This window comes from Pseudoliparis swirei, chromosome 11, assembly GCF_029220125.1.
Source record: "Pseudoliparis swirei isolate HS2019 ecotype Mariana Trench chromosome 11, NWPU_hadal_v1, whole genome shotgun sequence".
In the NCBI taxonomy this organism is placed as follows: Eukaryota; Metazoa; Chordata; class Actinopteri; order Perciformes; family Liparidae; genus Pseudoliparis; species Pseudoliparis swirei.
In genome coordinates this window covers 2,911,200-2,932,034 of record NC_079398.1, presented here as the reverse complement: position 1 = coordinate 2,932,034, position 20,835 = coordinate 2,911,200, and the positions used below count along the sequence as shown (strand labels likewise).

At 44.2% G+C, this 20,835-nt stretch overlaps 1 protein-coding gene across 5 annotated transcripts; it reads left to right on the top strand.

Annotated features, from left to right (window-relative positions):
- Positions 1 to 1,285: 1,285 nt before the first annotated feature.
- Positions 1,286 to 15,602, top strand: aspg (asparaginase homolog (S. cerevisiae)). Of its 5 annotated transcripts, XM_056426939.1 has the most exons (18): positions 1,286 to 1,675; positions 3,392 to 3,518; positions 3,898 to 3,933; positions 5,830 to 5,941; positions 6,126 to 6,251; positions 6,331 to 6,414; positions 7,155 to 7,395; positions 7,483 to 7,595; positions 8,871 to 9,056; positions 9,176 to 9,289; positions 9,413 to 9,532; positions 10,259 to 10,354; positions 11,158 to 11,321; positions 12,551 to 12,637; positions 13,106 to 13,205; positions 13,301 to 13,366; positions 13,489 to 13,539; positions 14,542 to 15,602. In XM_056426939.1, exons 1-18 carry the CDS (start codon positions 1,450 to 1,452, stop codon positions 14,581 to 14,583), a joined length of 2,091 nt encoding a protein of 696 aa, XP_056282914.1. In that variant the 5' UTR covers positions 1,286 to 1,449; the 3' UTR covers positions 14,584 to 15,602. The 5 variants fall into 5 exon arrangements, with proteins under 5 accessions (XP_056282914.1, XP_056282912.1, XP_056282910.1 ...); XM_056426937.1 differs by lacking the exon at positions 3,898 to 3,933 and having other exon boundaries at positions 1,361 to 1,675; positions 7,269 to 7,395; XM_056426935.1 differs by lacking the exon at positions 3,898 to 3,933 and having other exon boundaries at positions 1,361 to 1,675.
- Positions 15,603 to 20,835: the final 5,233 nt, after the last annotated feature.

The window sequence follows — 20,835 nt, the reverse complement described above, 5'->3', positions numbered from 1 at the left end:
ACTGCCCGTACCGACATGAAATAACATGAAACGTTGTCTTAATGTGTACACCACGCATTTAGTTATTAGTTAACTCTAATCTGTATGTGACGTTTTAATTTATTTCAAACTGGTGCCCGTTGGACGTCTTTTAGGTTTCTTTGAAGTAAATATATTAAATATGAAAACATTTTAATAATAATAATATTTAATATAGCGTTGATAATGTTTACATATTTAATGTTATCTGACTAGAGTGGATTTCTATGCATGTAAAGGGTACCACTACCCCCTTGTGGTAAAAAGAAGAAGGAGCCATTCCTCCACAGTGCCCCTCTGGTGTTTTTATTTCTCAAGTGTACTGTTAAATGACAAATGTAATCATTAACTGTCAAATGTTAGACCATCTGTATATTTCAACGAGTCGCTTTTGCATAGACAGTAAACAGACGACGGCAGAGATAAAGAGAAACAACCTGCAGAGTCAGTCAGGATGGCACAGAGGATGTTTGATCGTCTTTAGCATTTAAATATTCTATTTCTAATCTGTTTGACCAATCCTAATCCATTTGCTCAAGGGTATAACGATTATTTTAATTGTAGCACCATGTATATTAAATAATCATCTATTTAACTGATATAATTGTAATACTGTTAGTACCCTGGAAAACAATATAATGATATAATGCCCAAACAATATTTCAATACAATTATTGGAATTTAGTGTGAGGTCACTATAGCCGACTGACTGACAATTTATACTCCTATTTATATATATACTTTTTTATATATCATGATGACACCCTCATTTTCCTGCATGTTGCACTCTTTTTTTTTGAGCAATTCCATATATCTCTTGTTCTGCCTGTTTTGTGATATACATGCCTAAAAGGTGCTTAATATTTCTATACTGAAATAATATCGGCATTATAATTATTATAACTATGATGATTTTTTTCGTTGCCTATTTTTTGGTGCCCCCTCAGGAGTAGACTTGGTGCCCTACCCTCAGCGCGTAGTGCGCGTTTACCCACATTTCTGCCAGTATTGTAGCTGCTGCATTCACACTTTCACAACTCGAGTATTAAATATGGTTCAAACCCAATTTCTAAGAATATATTCAGCAGTTTTATGGTAATACTGAACCACAAATACTAGTGTGCAGGAGGTTTCCTGAGACTGTCGGACTGTTTGCTGACCCACATCCCTGACGTCAGAGTGGACGCTGTACATCCAAGGTCAATACTGTGGAGAGGGGTCTGGTACGAGGAAGAGCCCACATTTGAATATCATTAAAACGGGTTAATCGCGTGGGAAGGGGTGGGATCTGCTCTGCTCGGCCCGGAGACCCCGCGCCGCCCTGCCGCTCCCCGGAGAGAGCCTCCTATTGACGGGGCACCAGTTGCAGCGCGTTTAAAGCTGCAGCACCGCCTCCAGCCAGCAGCCATAGCGGAATCCAGCCTCAACAACATGACATCCCTCGCGCGCGCTTTGTCGCAGCCGACGCTGAATCTCACAGAAGTGGCCGATGTTTCCCCTCAGAGGAACACCATGCGGCATTCATGTCGAAGGAGAAAGCTGTCGAGCTGCAACTCGCTGGAGTGCGAGGAGTTGGCGACGTCACCCTCCGCCACCGAGGCGCGCGTGCTGGTGTTGAACACCGGAGGGACCATCGGGATGACGCTTCACAACAATGGTATATATATATATATATATATATATATATATATATATATATATATATTTGGCGACCTGGCCGCGTAACGGAGCGTGTGTCCCGTCCTGAGCCGTGTAGCGGCGGCAGCAGCAGCTCGTTAGCACGGCGGGTAGCTTTTGGTAGCAGCTGTGGTGCATGTTCTCATTTATTTTATGTTTTTAATTTTAAATGTAAATTTTAATATATACTTTTAAATGTAATATTAGTTTCTTGCTATTCCACTTGTTTTGCTTTGACTCTGTGGAGCACTTTGTAAACATTGTTTTTAAAGGTGCTATATAAATAAAGTTATTATTATTATTAATAATAATACATACAATTTCTATAGCGCTTTTCATAATACTCAAAGACGCTTTACAACACATAATTTAAAAATTCCTAAAAGCTATGCATTAAAAATTACAATAAAAACAAACGATAAAAGCAAATATTATTATTATTAACTGTGCTACCCGACTCCTGAAATGTAAACGTAAAACGCACTGTGATGTCAGTGATGACCAGTGCTATCATGGGGTCAATCTCCTCTGGAGCATGCTAAATAACCTGCTGCTGCCCCGTTGATGGATGTTCACACATTCTCTCAATGAATAACTCGATGTTGGCATGTGAGGGGTCGTGGGCAGGTCTGTAGTAGCCTCGCATCCATAGGTCCTCTCAGTTTTGGGAACAAGTTAACTCGAACCAGACGTCTTCATCCATCAATGTTTCACTTCTTGCACATTCGTGGCCATTGTCTCTCGTTTTTAATCCCCTCGTAAAGGTGTTTGTTGATTTGACAAAGCTATAATACAATTGTATTGTGATTGGAGGATTGTCTTTTAATCTTAAAATGAAATAGCCTGGAGATAAATCACACTTTTCTATGATGATGCGTAAATGTGGACATGCAGGTTCATAACCCGAAAACTACACATTTCATTCAATCTGCTAGTTTAACACTTCACAGGGTGAATAGTGTTGACAACTGCTTATCTAAACATTTTGAAATGACTAATTAAGATCTCAGGTTATGAGAAAAAAGTTGAGTTTACTTCAGACCACTGATGTATATTTACTAAGACATGGGGTTTCAAAGTCTGAGACTGTGGACCTCCTGACAACTTGGAAAAGTTCCAATTCTCCTAAAATTACTGTATCCATTTAACCAAACCAGGCACATGAGCTTCTTTTCTAAACGGGTAGTAATAATAAGGAATGCAACCTGTCTTTCATTCACTGAGCCTCCCCCTAAAGTGTTTGGAGCCACCCTGGGGAGGCCCACCTGACACATTGAAACCCCAGATCCGAGGTCATGTTTGCTGGGTCATTTCCTCTTTAGTGACTCTGGTCAGGTCATCCTGTGAGTTCTGACGGTAGCCGGCATGTTGTCTTTTGCTCATGTGGCTGTACTCACTGTTTTCAGTTTTATAAACTTTTTTGTTTTATAGATTTTTTAAAAAGTGACTGTTCTATGTCCTAAAAACTAGGAACTAATGTAAGGATCTGAATTTGGGTTGATTTTCTTTTTTGGTCCCTGCAACAATTTCTTCCAGTTACCACTAGGGATCAGTATGAGACTGATGTTTGGTGTTGAGCTGATCGTAAAGCCCATGGTGCTATTCTCCTTAACTGTTACTGATTCACAATAAACCCACAGAGAGCAAGCTATGAAATATTACAATAACCTGTCTTTCATATTTCTGTAACCCACAGTGCTTGCCCCAAAAGCCAACGCTTTTGTGAAGAGCCTGCGCAAGTTGCCCATCCTCCACGATGAGTTGTATGCCCAGCAGACCGGCCTGTACCAGTACTATGGATCGGAGAACAGTCTGGTCCTGCCGTGAGTGAACCCAGTCTTTATTCGGAAACGTTACAATAATCCGTGTTCTGCTCTTTACACAGGATCATGTTCTGGTTTCATGCGTAATATCGGCAACTCAATATATATATATAATTTTCCTTATGTATTATTGAATGTATTGTGAATAAATTAATCGCCTTCATTTAAATTAATAAGTAAGCCTATTACAAAATGTTGTCTTCTGAGTTAGAACACATGGTAATCTTCTCTGTAAAGTTATTGCCCTGGAGAGCTGAACAAATGAAAATGAAATAGTTTCGACAGTATTTACAGATTACCGAAGACTAGAGACTGAATGGAAAGGAATCCCTGTGTCCATGATTTTAATGACTCTGAACTGCTTTTGTTGCTTTGACAGGAAGCCGACGCCCCATTCTGACCATCTATTTCATGGGTGCTGTAGCACTGCTAGCATTGTGTGTTTGTGTGTGTGTGTGTGTGTCTGCACTGTGGTGGGATGTCTCTGCCGTTCTTGAGACCAGTTTTGGGTCTGCTTGCCTGACAGGAAATGCATGCCGCCGTGGCCTTAAATACCAGGACGGACACGCGAGCACGGAGCGGTGTATTGCCTGAAGTATTTTTGCGTCTCCTACTCGTTTCCCTTGTAAATATCCCCTCTGTCACCAACAAGACAGCTGCTTTAAAGAAGTGTGGCGCACGAGTCTCCCAGCTGAGGTAACCTTACGTTTCATGGGACGGATTTGTTGTGAAAAGCTGCGGTCGGCACACAATGCAAAGCTAATCTATTCTATCGCTGTTTGTTTAATCCATGTAGTATTGATCTCTGGTGCGTGTGCTGTGGAGCCCCATGTGACAGCTCCCCCCCCCCCCCCAGCGATCAACGAACTCTCAATAGTCTTAAGTCAGTAGGATGTGTGGTGGAGATGAGATATCCATACACCAGGCGGTCGTCCACTGTCCGCTTGTAGGGCTTATACGAATTAATATAGGAGGACTTCAACCTCGCACCGCTCCCACACCCTCAGCAACCACAGCAGAGCTTCCCGTTGGTCAATTAGCTGCTTGGTAAATGTCTTAAATTTATATTTTGAATAATATAAAAAGAATTATTTTTTGAGTGAGAGCACGTTTAACTTTTATTATATTTCCTCATCCGTGAGTTTCCATCGTGTTCATATCAACTGCAGTGGGCTCATAATATGCAAGTCTAATCCTGTTGAGAGTATGCCGTTACAGTCTATGTTGAAGAAGGGAGTTAGTTTATTGATTTATTGAAAAGCTTTATTCATGTTATTCATGCTCTTCGACGTCTTAAGTCCCCAATCATACTCGTGCATGTAAACACACAGACATTCATTATTCTTAAGCTATGAGGCATCCCAGCACGGGTATGCTAATGTGTAGCTTTGCTGCACCTTAGGCTACTCTGCCAGATAGATGAATAATTTTAATCAACAACATATGTTCTCGGGTCGTGTGTGTGTGTGTGGACTACAGGCTAATTGGTGTCTGCAGGACCCCTGGTTGTGTGAACTGGGCCTCACCGGCTCGGCCCCCCCGCTGCTCCATTCAGCTCCCATCTTCATGTTGGAAGGCTTCCTCATGGTGATGTGGGAGTGTCCCACCATGTTGCTTTACAAGGGAGATTAAAAATACAACGTTTCCACGGCTCTTCATCCAGTCACGCCGCATAATACGGAGTGTCGCAGGTGGAGCCGTGAGATGCCCGAGTTCAAATCCACACAGAGGCAGCATGAAGATGTTTCCATGAAAGGCTCCTGGAATATGAAAAAGAAACTTTCGCCCTGACCTGAAACGGCTCGCCAAATAACCCTGAAGGCGTATAAAGTCAGCCACCTCATGTCTCTCTTGGCTTTGCCTGTGTTTACCATACACAGCGGTGCTGCGCCACGTAACATTACGTCTTTACTGTGCAAAGTGCTGCTCTCTTTACCAGTATGCAAACATGCCCCTCCCCTTTACACTTCTGATACTCTCTGTGTCTGAAACCTGGCCGCCTGCTGCTGAGACAGAGAGCTCAGCTCAATAGACTCGCTTCATAAAGTCAGCTTGGGTTTCAGCATTCCCCGATCCTTAAACTCACGTCTCAATTTTAACCAGAACCGAATCCAACTCTGTTTTAACGAGCTTGATGAAGACTAACAGTGAAGATGATGATCGTTTGTTTAACCACGTGTCCTTGATGTGTTTTGGAGTGACTGTTTTTGCTAAAAGACTAAAACCACTGATTTATCGTGGGTTGATTGTCCTGTGTTGAACCCGTGTAAACAATGACAGCACCTGGTGGATGAACTTCTCTCTCTTGCAGGCTGAGTGAAGACAACAAGAGGATAGTCTACACGGTTATAGAGTACAACCCTTTGCTGGACTCCTCAAACATGACCACGGATGACTGGGGTAGAATTGGAAAGGACATTGAGGTACTCGCTGATGGATTTAATTGTTCGGTTCCATTTCTAATTAAACACACAGTGATTTATGCTTCAAGGCATCAATAAATTACTATCATATTAATTTTGCATCTAATATTGTATTAACATTTTTTTAAAATTTCTGCTGCCATCTCAAATGATCCCCAATATGTCGTCTTTTTCTTTTCTCCAGAAAAACTACGAAGACTACGACGGTTTTGTGATCCTGCACGGCACGGACACGATGGCCTACACGGCCTCTGCCCTGTCCTTCATGTGTGAACATCTGGGCAAACCAATCATCCTCACCGGGTCACAGGTCAGAGCTGCTGTCCAGAAACGGGACGAGTTCAAAATGTTCTCTGCCCTCTTAGAGACGAGAGCCGTTCTGTCTCCAGGTGCCGATCTACGAGATGAGGAACGATGGCCGAGACAACCTGCTGGGGGCGCTGCTGATCGCGGGCCAGTTCGTCATTCCCGAGGTGAGCAAATGGAGAGGGGACATGAATGCGACTCAACGACACGGTTATTAGATTATTAGAGACATTTGGCAGTCTCAAAGATAAAACAGTAAGAATTGTGAATTTTGTGAAAGAAAGAGAGAACAGATGGTTAACAATAGTGACTTAGATTTCATTTGTGGTGTTTATTCATTCTTTAATACATTTTTAATGCACCGCTGATTGAGAATATGAAATCTTGTAATATTACGACCCTGTATGATTGTTAACATGTTTAGAAGTGCGGTGTGCAGAGACGGGTGTCACTACTGGAATGCAACAAGATTAGCAAAGCTCCTAAACGCCGGGGAGCTGCTCTCTAATGACGGTGTGTCGCAATACCGAACAACGTATACGAGAACAGGAAGAACACGGAAACTTATCCTCTCGCATTCATAAGGGCTGCCACGCGAGGTGCAACCTGCCCATCAGGATCTCAAGTCGTGCTCAACCACACACATGGCGCAGTTTTGGTGCCATGCCGGCTTCAGTATCTCACCCAGGACACTGTGACACGCCGACATCAAACCGCCAGTCTTCTGATTAGTGGTCGGCCAGCTCTCCCTCCTGAGCCAAAACCACACATCCACATCCAAAGTGCAGTAAAAATTGTGTCCATTCAATTAAATTCTGCTGCATTGCGGGGTGCACTTAAACAGACTGATGTGTTTTCCCGCGACAAGCATTTTGTAATGTCTTTCTATCCGCCTTTTTTTAAACAGGTGCACACGGATGGTCCTGCATATGTTAAGTCCTGCAGCGTTGAACTGATTCTGTCTTTGGAGAGGAGCAAATGTTGTGCAGTAAAACGCGGTTTTTTGTGTGTCTCTTTTCAGGTGTGCTTGTACTTCTACAACAAACTCTACAGAGGGAACCGTGTGACCAAGGTGGATGCCAGGAGTTTCAATGCGTTCTCCTCTCCGAACTTGGCTCCTCTGGCCGTCGCCGAGGTGGACATCACAAGTAAGCCGGCGGTGTCACGGGTCTGTCTTCATGTGGGAAAATAAACCCTTTTTAATCATGTTATTCCCCCTTCATCTCGTCCTTCAGTCAACTGGGATACAGTGTGGCGGGCGAACACCACGGCAAAGTTTCACGTCAGCACTGAGCTGAACCGGAACGTGGGCCTCCTCAGGCTGTTCCCAGGAATCACCGCCGCTACCGTAAGTCGCTCGGCGCCTGCTCTCGACCAGAGGCGCTTATCCTGCCCCCGTCACAGCCCCCCAAGGTCCAAAGGTTCCCCGTGTCCCCGGTCTTTGGTTGACGTGACGCATACCAGAAGAATCTATAGGTTTGTTTTTCTCGTTGGGGAATTATTCCGCTGCTTCTAGAATTTCTCCTTGCACAGATTTTACAGATATTTTCCAGAATGTTCGCATTACAAATCACTAATTACTCTCTTTGAATATAAGTATTTGCATAAAACTAAAATATACTTCTTTTCAATGTTGTCTTCTTCCATTATTCACAAAAATGATATATTTAGTCAAATGATGATGGCTAAGTGAAAAGTAAATTAATCATCGTTAGGGCTCGGTGCACATTTCAAGTTTTCCTTCACAGTGTATTAAAACGTAATTAACGATATGTTCTGCAAAGGTAACTGACTGTTCAAAACTACTGTTTTGTCTAACTGCAATAAAATATAGTTAACTTTAATTTAATTGCGCTATTACCCGTCTTCCCTTACCTTCCCGGTCATGTAAACTGCCATCAAAGCTCAGCCCAGAGACAGATGAGAAGGCGTTATGAGCCATGACGAATCGCCCCGTAAAGAGGGGGGGGGGTTGGCGTAGATACTGTAACATTTAGCTGCGCCTCCCCCCGCAGAGGCTGCTGGGAGACTGACTTTACTGTGTCAATCTGCTCGCACTGCCCAGCTTGGCTATCAATACTTTCTTACAGCCTTTAACGGCCTTTTATGGGGCGCTGTTTTGATTATGCACCAGTGTGCCCACTGTCTCTGCTGCATGAGAGCTTCATTGGTAATCTGCGTCAAAACTTATTTGTCAAACTGCTTATCGCATCAGAAAAATACCGACCGAACCTGGCACTTTCAATGTCGCCTTCTTCTTGCAATTTACGGTTACTGCATCGGTCTTGCCAAGCGACTTTATGCTTGCTAACACCTTCAGATTAATTGCTCTCCTTCCTGTCATTTCAGTCATCTGCCTTTCTAGTCATATGCCGTGGCTAATGATGTGGGATAGGGCCTCCTGGTGCCAGCCAACCAGTGACTGAGATACTGGTTGCATAGACGGCACCAGATGGGCTTTTAGGAGAGTGAATGGTCTCATGCATGGGAGTGAACGGGGCTGCAGGAAAAATAACACGGAATACTAATTTTTCAGTTTGATTACAGGCAGTTGGGAAGCCAGTCCTGCTGGCCGTACATCTTGTGAGTTTTTAATGTAACTCCTTGGTAAATATGTGTCCAGATGAGGGCTTTCCTACAGCCACCCATGGAGGGTGTCGTACTGGAGACTTACGGCAGTGGAAATGCCCCCGATAACCGGCCCGACCTGTTGGAGGAGCTGAAGAAAGCCACCGACTCAGACGTCATCATCATCAACTGCACCCAGTGTCTGAGGGGGACGGTGTCTGCATCTTACGCCACCGGCAAGGCACGCCACGCCTCCTACTAGTCCAGCCTGACCCATTTCTACTACATTTTGTGAATGTTGAATTTCCCCAAGTACATGCGTACACATATATATCAATAAAAATAGCTATGACTTCTCAGGTGTTGATGGATGCAGGGCTGATAGCTGGTGGAGACATGACTCCAGAGGCGGCCTTGTCGAAGCTGTCCTATGTACTGGCCAAGAAAGACATACCTTTTGATGCCAAGAGAAAGGTTGGTTTCTACTTTAGAAATATTGGTTTTAAAAGGCGTAAGAGGATCACCATGTAGGTCACAATAACAATCATGAGGAAAAAGTAAAGCTCAGATGTGTGTGTGTGTGTCACACCCATCCAGATGATGGCTCGGAACCTGCGAGGTGAGATGATTTCCGACTTGGCTGGATCCAAACTGTCTCTGAGCGACAGCCGGTTCATCCAAGTCATTGCCAAGTCTTTGAGCATCAGCTGCAAGAAGGTGAGGGCACCCCCAATCCACGGACCACAATAGTTAGACTAAGAAGTTAAGACAAGATCCTGGGAGGTTTTTTACAACGCATCGTGTCCCTTAAGCCAGATAAGTTAATGAAACACGACTGATTAGACAGTGCAGGGTTCATGTGTGTGCTTGATCTCATTAGAAATGGAGATATCTCTCCTTAACCCTCCTGTTACCGGAGGGTCAATTTGACCCCATTCAATGTTTAACCCTCCTGTTACCTTTATATTTACTGACATATTTTACCCTCGGGGTCAATTTGACCCCAGCAATTAAAACCTCCAGAAAATTATTAGAATTAATATTGTTTTCCAAGTTTAAGTGTGAGGTACTTTATGGTTGTTTGTTGACTACCTAAATATCCCTTTAAATATATAAAAAAGTTGATATTTCTTATATGTTTGACACAGTGAAAAACAGCCTGGGGTCAAATTGACCCCAAAGAACACCGACATTAAACATTGAATCGGGTCAAATTGACGCTAAAGGTAACAGGAGGGTTAAGTATTCTCTGAATGGTTGTGAATACGGCCCCGGTTCCTTTTCCTGACACAGGGAAAACACATTTAACTCGCGTCACCGTCCAGACAAGATTAGACTTGTGCATGCGGTGTTGAAAGTCTACTCCAAAAAGGCCAAGTTCATTAATTTCAACGGATTCAGAAAAGTATCCGTTTTTTGTCTTGACGTCCGTGGCGTCTACAGGAGCTGGAAGCCATCCGCGATGCCCTGACCGCTCCACTGGCATGTGCCGCCGCGAAGATCGGAGACGTAGAGGCCCTGGAAGCCCTCAAGGAAATGGTAAACGACGCACAATCCTTTCTTTCACACTTATTATTGTTTGTTTCAGGGAAAATGTGCGATGCACTTTTTCCCATTTTGACATTAGAACCAAATGCACCTACTTCTGAGGCACACAGCTCGGCGCTCGACTTCTAAACCAGCAGAGCAGCATTTTACAAAACGTTTGTTTTGTAGGGTCAACGCACCCAGGTGAACCTTTCCAACTAGTTCTCAGGGTCACTCTCCTCTCCGAGGGGTGTGGGAAACGCAGAGCCTGACAAAACAAGAGGCTCGACTGGTAAGGCAGGCCTCGAGTTTCCCCAGCGGTCACACGTACATGTATGCGTGGGGCTCGACTCGGATGCAGCCGCTTCTCGGATTAGCCTAGAATGTGTCCCTATGGCTAAATTACATGTGCCATGTTCACACCCACACAGACATCTGTCATTACATTGTCCCTGCTTGGGGTGAACTTTGCGGTTGAGGATTTATTTTGTTCACTTTTATTTATCCTCCTTCATCTATTTGTTTGTTGCCTCTACCACTAAGCAGTGAGAAAGAAGGTCACCGAACTTTTACTTTTATTAAACTTTTTTTTTGTCAACATGTCCGATAGAAAAAAACAATCTGGAAACATTCCAACGCGATCTGTAGCGCTCATGTTAGATTAAATCGGAGACCATGTTTTAAATAGTTGCACTCTATGGCACGAAGGAAAAAGTTTTGGCCTTTCGTGTGATAATTATTAAAGGGATCAATTAGTTGTTTGCTTTGGTAAAAAAACATCCAGGTGAAGGACACTGCGTGTTTGTCTTTGGCAGGGCACTAACTTGTGTCTGAGTGACTACGATGGACGCACCCCCCTCCATATCGCCGCCTGTGAGGGCCACCTCAAACTGGTGGAGTACCTCCTGAGTCATGGAGCCACAGTCTATGCTAAAGATCGCTACGGGGACACACCCCTCAGCAACGCCGTACGCTTCAGGTAACACCCGAACGAGAAGGGACGATGTTATCTGTTCAACGTGATAATGTCCCTTTTATGAAGTTGCAAACACAACATTTAACATCCCCCTTTGGCCATGAGGAGCTTTGAGTATGCCGTTAATAGCTGCCATAGAGGGGACCGCATTAAATCAGCTGCTGCAAGGGAATCCGACGGGAAGGGAGCAGCGGCAGTTAGAGGGGGGGGGGTTGAGATCAGGAGAGCAACTCGTAATGGAGTTTAGAGGCCAGGCTGTAATGATATGCTAATTGCCATCTCCCTGTTAGACGGCGGGGTTTTTTATATTTTATTTTTCTCATACGTTGACGGAGACATGCCACTCTTATTGTTTCAGTTTAAGTGCGATGTGGAGCCCCGGGGTGAAAACGTTGTATGTGTTGAAGCCGTGCCAAATAGCTGTTGTCCTATTTCAACGGTTGGCACTTCAAGTATGGGCTTGTTTCCTTTTGTGACGGCAGAGGGATGCACTGGAGCGCGAACACCTGTCGTTGCTCTTCCGATGCTCCACACCTCTTGCTTGCTTCGCCCCTTCCTGAGTGCGTTTCGTGAAATGACATGAAGATCTGAAGCGCTGAGTTTGAGCCGCCGGGATGTCCCCGTGTCCGACTCCATTCGAACGTCGCCGACGTTTCACAGTGCACTTCGGCACGATGGCCATATAAGGAGTGGCAGAAAGCATAGAGAAAGAAGAGTTCAAGAAAAAAATACGGGGAGTGTCCTCTGAACCAGTCCGACCAACCTGCTCCCAGTTTCACAGATGAGAGATACTGGCTTCTCAACAGGAAGTCTCGGAATGCTTTTAATAGTTTATAATTCTGTGCGTTGCTCTACGTGACTCTCTGCATGAGCTTTAGGCTAACTGACCTTTATAACATAGTTATAACACGCTGTTATTTATAAAGTGAGCTGGACAGTGGGGAACCCTTTCAGGCCTTTTTGTTGCATCGAAAGTTTCCTGTCGCCACAAGTGTCCCCGGTGACTCCTGTGTGGGTGGTTGATTGCAGAGCATAAGGAACTTGTTCTTACATGCCGAACCTCAGTCACTGCCACACACGCCGTCAAGGAAAGTCAGACAACATTCAATCTAACTGCTTGAAAAGAACATACGATCTCAGCGAAAAGTCAAATGAATGATGTGCGTATCGCACGTATATGTGAAATGGATCATATTGCTGCATTCATTGCATGTTCTCTCTAAATCACGTAGGCACAAGGAGGTCGTGAAGCTGCTGCGGAAGACTGGAGCCCACTTCTCCAGAGACGAGTTGGATGAAGCGGGAACCGAACTGTGCAGGTGGGACGTGCATATAGAACACGTCTTTGAACAATTGCACACGCATAAAGTCACAAATGTCCCAGTTGCCTCGCCATCATTACTGTGACCCATCCTACATAGCTGACTCCGGTTTAACCAGTTGTCCCGCTGTGACACAAACTGTCGGAATGCTCCCCGGCAGCATAGCTTCCTATTTGCAGGTGTACGCCACACTGGCTGGCCCCTGTTATTCATCTAGCTGAGACACCCGACAGGTTTTGTCTCACGCCTTTTGTAAGATTGCATTATTAGGATTAAAAAAATCATCTAAGTCATGCGGTTTAACGTCATCAATTTCTTCCCTTGATGTTTTTGCCCAGTTTCAGAACGGTTTCTTTACACCTCAATTAGTCCTTCAGCCAATGGTTATTTGATTGTTGATAATATTTGACTTTGGGAAAGCGAGGCCTGTGTTGTAATAACTGCCGTGTGCCTCCTGTGTGCCAGCCTGGCAGCCGGCGGGGACCTGGAGGGGCTCGAGATGTGGAAACTGGCTGGAGCTGATCTGAATAAACCCGGCTATGACGGACAGACGGCGCTCCAACTGGTCGGTCCCCAGAACATATAATCCACTTTTAATAACAAAGTTCGTCAGAAAAGCCCGTCTCATGCCTTCGTCTTCTCATTCTTTACCTGTCACAGGCCCGTGCTGTCGGAAAAACGGAAGTGGTGGCATTTTTAGTGCAACTCATGAGCAAAACATCCACGGTAACCACTGTTCTCCGCTTTCTGTTGGTGTCGAGCTTTAACTTGATACGCAGCACTCGGATTGATATGATTCTTGGTCTCTAATTGCCTCTCAATTACATGTTTGTTTTGTTTAATTTCAGCCAGTATTTGGTGAATTTAATGAGTATGTTGAATATGAGGATGATGATGAGGTAAACGAAATGTAGTGAATGTGTTTTCCCAGTGTGTCCGTTTCCCATATTGAGCATGCCAGTGCGCCGACTAGAAATCCATTCATCCGTCGGTTTGGTAAACCACTTGTTCTGCTCAGGCTTGTGGCTTGTGTATCCCAGCATGCTTTGCATCAGAGGCAGGTTTCACCTCTGGTTAGGTCACAGGACTGGAACACACATTCATACGACACAAACCTATTCACACCGACAAGAAAATTTGAGCAGCCAACTCGCAGCTGGAGGAAACCCATGCAGCCAGTGGGAGAACATCACGCTGCTCATGGGAACACTGGGTTGACCCTCCGGGTTCCTAAATGAGGGCTTTCTTGCTAGCGGCAGTGCTAATCAACGAGTGTCCGGGGGGCCCATGTGCTTATTGCTTTTAAATAACACGTACACAGTAAAATGCATTAAATGAGGTTTCAAAAGATTCAACAAAAGACTCTCAGAAAAAATTGGTATATTGAAATGTCAAAGTAAAAATGAAACAAACAATGCCGATCTCTTTCTAAGAGCACGCATCGACAGTTTCTGTTCCTTGAATTATTATTTCTAGTGTTTTCTGTTGAGGAAAAAAAGAAATGGTAATAGATTTCTGGGAATTCCTGACTGGTCTGTTTCTCTACTTTACGACTAATCGTTAATCTTCAAGACTCTCTAAGTCGAGAAAACGATCGAGAGATTATTTGATAATTAAAGAAGTTGTTACTTGCGGCCCTGGTTTGGAGAAGCAACCGTGATCTTTAAGATTTAAGCTGAGCACACCTCAGAACCCTTTTTCATCAAAACTATATCAGATATAAATCACCTTTTTATCCCCGTCCACCAACACCTGTCGGTGCTAAACCTGTGCAGCCTGCTTTACACTAGCTGACCCTTTTGTGTGTGTGTGTACACAGTAGAAACCAAGAGCACTTCAACATCTTTCCGCTCCCCTCTGCTTCCTGTTAATCCTGTCCTCTTTTTTTGTCTCCGTGGAAGAGCGGAGCGATCGAGTTTTCAGCCACCCCGACGGGACCGTGAGCCGACGTCTCTCGACCAATAGGAATCCTCCTCCTCCAGCGCCCGCTTCCTTCCCCCGAAGCCGTCCTCTTCACACCGTCCACCGCACTGTTACCTTTCACAGAGCTCCTGTGACTTTGAATGTTAGATTGTTTTACCTTCTTAAAGCCATCGCTGCTTACAGTTCTCCCTCCAAACCTAGAAATTGCACAACTTTGTGGAAGCACTACTTTGAGCGCAAGGTAAACAAAGAGGGCAGCACTCCATGTGTGTGGGTGTGTGGTTGTAACACGGGAGTATATTTATGTGAATATCCAATCAGGGATTACGAGTGAACTTCACCTGAGCTGTTTAATCACGGAGAATGCTGAAACATTGTGTTATATGTATTAAAAGAGTTGCAGAACTTTTGACTACAATGACGTTACTTTATAAAATAGTGTCGCAATATATTCATGGTATCTGAAACCACAGGCTACACTTACAGAGTTTATTTGTATGGGTATTTTTTTTTGACAGTGAAATGTTGAAAAGTTTCAATAGAATCTATTTTTACTATCCGGGATGTTTTTCATCTGTCGCCCTTGTCCACCGGCCGTGAAGCAGAGCACTTCCTGTTGCTCACGCAGGGACTACACACACCTGGAGTTCCCTTCCAGGCGTCTCCAGGCGACTTCTTGCACTGATTAGCAAATTTGAATTAGAAAAGAGAAAATCAGACCATTGTGTGAGCCAGATAAAGACTCTGTTCTCATTGATTTTGATGTAAACTTATATTTTTAGCATCCACAATAACAAACTGACTCTGTTTATATTGTCACGAGTAATGATTTAAAACACCTTGTTTGGTTTGGTGGTCCGTGTATATTACACTGATGTTAGCATCTGTAAGGGACTATTCTGTGAAGAGCAAACTAATTTAAATGACCTGAAATCGTTCCTGTCGTTTCAAACTATTGTCCCATTGACGTATTGAAACAGGGTGTGTGTGGGAGAGAAAGTGATTCGATGCAACAGAAATAAATCATTTTCTTTCAAAGCATCGTCTTCTGTGATTGCTCCTGAGTTGCTCTGAACACCGAGACTCGCATGAAACTGTATACAGGACTGTCTCAGAAAATTAGAATATACAAATCAACTGAAATATTGCAAGCCTTTTATTCTTTAATATTGCTGATTAAAATTTTAATATTTCCTCAGACCAAGTAAAAATCAGCTGAGTGTTTGTCAAGGCTCAGGAAACCCTTGCAGGTGTTTAGTTAATTAGACAATTCAAGTGATTTGTTTAATACCCTACTAGTATACTTTTTCATGATATTCTAATATTTAGAGATAGGATATTTGAGTTTTCTTAAGCTGATAATCAGCAATAAATCAGAATAAAGGCAATTTTCTGAGACAGTCCTGTATACCGCTCCTGGCTAAGGACTCCTGAGCAATTTCCAATCCGACATGGTTTTCTATACGAATTAGCACACGTCGAACCAATTGTTGAAGGTCATTTCTCTTGGTGCGCAGAGTCCCTTTGTGTTCTCTCAAGAAATGTGTTCTGAATAACAATTGGATTCATTGTGATCGCAGTAGGCCTTTAGGAGAAATACATCAAAGCCAAACCCGGTGCGTTCTGCGTGATTTTTTTTCCTGTCTGACTGTAAGATAAATCAGATGGAAATGAGACAAACCTAGAAGAAAAAGATGATATACAAATGACATATTTCCATGTGACTTCCCAGCCTGCATTGGCTGGTATTTGCGATCTCTGTCTCGAGGGCGGCCGCCCGTCGAGCTCCTCGCTGGTGGAACCCAGCTCAGCCGGTTGGACCAGCATGGGCCTCATTCCTGCCTGAATCAGAGGCTTGTATGAACCTAGCCCCAAAACGGTATATAAAAGGCTGTTAACTCTGCAGTCACTCAGTCGGGCTGGGATGACACCACGGAAACACCGCTGCGAGGACAGAGTTCACCTTCTCCAGGTAAGTACTTTTACAGTTTTGCTTTGCCGCTCGTGTCGGTAGATTTCTTCTGTAACACGAAGGGTCTTAACTCTTAACGCCTTTGTCACCAGACGACGATTTCAGAGAACTAATTCTAGCTCTTTTTTTCTTTTCTTTCACTAGTGGAATCGACAGTTTGAAGGAGAGACTTTTCCCTGAAGAAGCCTGTGGTCCCTCTGATTAAGTGGTTCTCAACAGTTCAACAGTTCTTTGAGAAAATTGTGAAATGTTTAGGACCACTTGACCAGTCAGACAAATGCTACCAGCTGGGAAAAACGCTGCCTTTGAGTCAATCTTTAACGAGGAAAACGTCTCTCGATGCACGACTTTGAATGATTTTAGAACAACCGTGTGAGTTCACCTGTTTCCTTGTTGTTGATTTCTCTTTCTCTGTCTTCTCCTCCCATTGTGCCCCCGTGTGTTACAATGCCAACTGCAGTCCAAGAACCGCGAGGGCTGTAAAAATCCTCAGGCTTCAGTCATTTCATTCAACTGGCACATGCACTTTTTTTTAACAGCTCTGCTGCAGCGGTTACTCTCGTGTTTTTCCTGCTTTACTGTTGTCACTATTCAGAGATACTGATTAAACAATTCAATAAAGAGTCATTTGCCTCTGTTGAGTCTGTGTGGAACGACGACGACCGTCTGCAGCGATGGTCGCTGTCCAAAGTCCTGAAGCTTGCTGCAAAATCAGTGCATCTGCTCTCGTTTTCAAATTTTTCAAATGTATATGTTTAGACATGGGCAGTTATGTAAGTATTCAGATTCTTTACTAAGTAGAAGTACGAATACCGCACGGTGAAAACCTTACTTCAGTAAAAGTGTGTAAGTATAATCAGCAAATGTAAAGTAAAGTATTCACTAAAATGGTCCCTTATTACTGCTTTTGGGTTGCGTGTATGTGTATGTTTCATTTTACTGCTGTAGATGTTCATGGTTGTGCTAATTTAACTACTTGATGTACTTTTAAGCCATGAATGAAAACTTTATCTTTACATTTCGCTGTACAAGTTTCTGGACTTTTCTTCTCTTTTTCACTGATTCATTTACTTATTAATCCAAAGCTTGACTCTCTTCCACTGTGAATGCCGTAAATTAAATTCTTATCACTCGTGTTTCCATTCAGATCTTATTTCTTTTTTTTCATTAAGTTTGGTGGGAAAACCAGACTCAAACTCTGACACAAGAAAATCCTTGGGCCTTTTCCCCCAATATATATGCTACTTGATACCACATCCATAATTCATGGGAGCCCCGTGCAGCGATTATCCCGAGTCTCCTTTTAGACAGCCCCTTATCCTTTCCCCTTTCATCTCCTGCATGCGCCAAGAACTATCAATATTTGCTAAACGTTTCCCACAAAGGCTGTCGGTGCACCGGGAGAAGCAGCAGTCTCACGGGCGAGGGGATAGGACACAGGAGAGGCGTTAATGAGATGCCCCGAGCGAGGGCAGCAGATGTAGCACATGCAGTCCCAGGGGAGCCCGGCCTTGGAATTTCATCAGCGGCCGGGGGAGACCCAACCTCCTCCATTGGGTGACGGACGTGGTAAATCATCTTTACTATGGATTGTAATTATCGGTCTGCTGACAGCCAATGCCTCTCCCCTCTCACAAAAAGTGTGTGTGTGTGTGTGTGTGTAAGTGAGACCAGGGACAGTGAAGTGCTTGTGGGATAAAAAATAATTTATTCATCCCGAGAATATTTACTATTTATCCCCCTCTGCTCGCCTGTCATTTGTTGCGTGAGTTTTAAATCTTCATTCTTTATAAATCATCTCTGAGCTCCGAAAAAGACGAAAAAATGCTGTAAAGGCGCACCGAAGTTTTTACTTCTGTCCCTCTGACCTGCAACTGAAGCTGCATGAAGTTGAACTCTTTTGTTTTGACAGCCAACTGAACGCAGCTTCCTGATCATAAACGACAGCAGATTAGATTAGATTACAAGATCCCTGAACGTTGTTCCACTTTCCACTGAGCCGGTTTTCAGTGAAAGAGGCGCTCCGCCAACTTTACAGGCAACCTGCAAAACAACACCGTCCTGTTTGGAGGCCGGCTTTCGAGCGCTAGCATGCCTGAACAGGTTGTGTTCGTAGGATGCGGGCCTTTACTGAGGAGGAAAGCTCTAATGCATTATGGGAGATGTAGGATCTAGTGATTTTGGAGCTCGCCCCAAATAGGAGGAACTGAAAGTCAGGACATCTGCATTTTAAAAGCTCTTTGGAGTCCTCCAGCATGAGTGCAATACTGAATCACGCCAACCTGGAACGACATTGATTCATAAGGTTTTTGTTCCAGATGTCATGTATAACATGAGTTATTTAATAATTTTAACAGTCTCCAGCTGTGATTAAGAAAACATCAGTAACATCACCATGCTGCTCCACTGTTCACCCTCTGTGGGGACGCTGAGAAACGGCTCCAGCTGAGCTGACAGAGAGATCCGTAAATTGTGATTCAGATTGAGCTTTCCTATTAAAAACACAGTTGTTCACATTTTCATTAATACTGCACAGTCAACCTATTACGTTGACTAATGGCTATCCAATCAGCCATTGATCTCTGGGAGCCTCAGCCTGATAGATATGTTGAAGGATATTCATTGAATATCAATTACCAATCATACATTTTAGACACCAGACACATTATTTAGCATCAATAGCTACGAATAGGCTGCCTCGAATTCCTTCTCAAAACATGATTACTTATTAAATTAATATTAATAACATAAATATGAAGTTATTTAATTGTCACATCGTTTACAACAAAAATAGATAGAGCACATGAGGAAATCTGTGTCTGTTGCATCTGTGTCTGTGACACCCCCCCCCCCCTGTTTGTTTTTCATCATCAATAAGAAATCAAGTGTCTCCTTTTAGATGTTCCCATATGAGAAATGCAATGTTGTAAAGCAACACTATAACCATATACAGTATACTTTAGATATATTACATATATGGAGAAAGACATAAGCCGAGGTCGTAATGGCGTGCCGCTGACAGTAAGTACGTCCTCACATGAATATTACAGGGAATATGTCGTCAGGGGTGATGGCCAGGGTGGGCATTGTGCTTCACATCTTCATGTGGGGGCGGACAGACACACCAGCAAATCATATGGGAGAGCAGGTCATCAGCGTCTGGGAGAGAGAGAGAGAGAGAGAGAGAGAGAGAGAGAGAGAGAGAGAGAGAATAGTGAATGAGAGAGGGGGGGGAGTGAGAGAGAGAGAGGGGGAGAGGGAGAAGAGGAGTGAGAGAGAGAGAGAGACGGGGAGAGGGGAAAAGAGGGAGTGAGAGAGAGAGGGGGGGAGAGAGAGATGGGGCGAGGGGAGAAGAGTGAGTGTGTGTGAGAGAAGGGGAGAGAGAGAGAGAGAGAGGAAGAGAGGAAGGGAGAGGGGAGAAGAGTGAGTGAGAGAGAGACGGGAAGAAGAGTGAGTGAGAGAGAGAGAGAGAGAGGGGGAGAGAAACGGGAGTGAGAGAGGGAGCGAGGCTGCAGAACAGAGAGCGGCTCTCCACAAGGCGCTCTCTCTCCTCTCAGAGCGGCCGCGCTCAGCCTCGGGATGTGTCAGAAAAGTGTTTCTCTCGGATGAGAACTCTTCCGCCTCTCGGATGGATCGTATTGCTCTGTTGTCTTCTCGGACTACTGGACACCTGAGAGCTCATTTTACGCACACGTGCCCCCAGCGCTCCCCGCGAGTCACTGGATGTCCGGATTAACACACCGTGTGGATCTTGTTGGAGGGTGCGAGAGAAATGAAGTAGATGGATATCCAAATCAAATAGGTTTGCCGAAGAGTGGAATATTTTCTTGGCGTAACTTGCAGCCCACACATGGCTTTGCCAAACTCATCGGGGTCTCCCGGAGCTGGGACGCCCAACCCCAGCGTCATAGACCTGGGTACAATCTTCGTTGACTCCGACATCATATTTGGATTTACAAGTCATCTGCTGAAGAGGAAAACAAAGGTAAGAGTGCCCTGCAGGGATGACTGAAACACAGGTTACAACAAAGAATGACCTCGTGCGTTCGTGTTCTCAGGTAGCCTTCACAATAAATGTGAAATAGTGAGGAGACAGACAACTGGTGGGTGCTTGAAGGCTCTTCCCGGTGTCCAGGACCAACAGCTCGCAGCATCCTCGGTCCCCTCTCTCGACCTTCATCCCTGCATCTCACTCACCATCAGTTCGACTTATTCAACACTTTTAAATAAATGAGCTACAAATAAATGAGCTACAAATAAATGAGCTGCAAATAAAACTGTCTTTGCCAGTGATGAACTT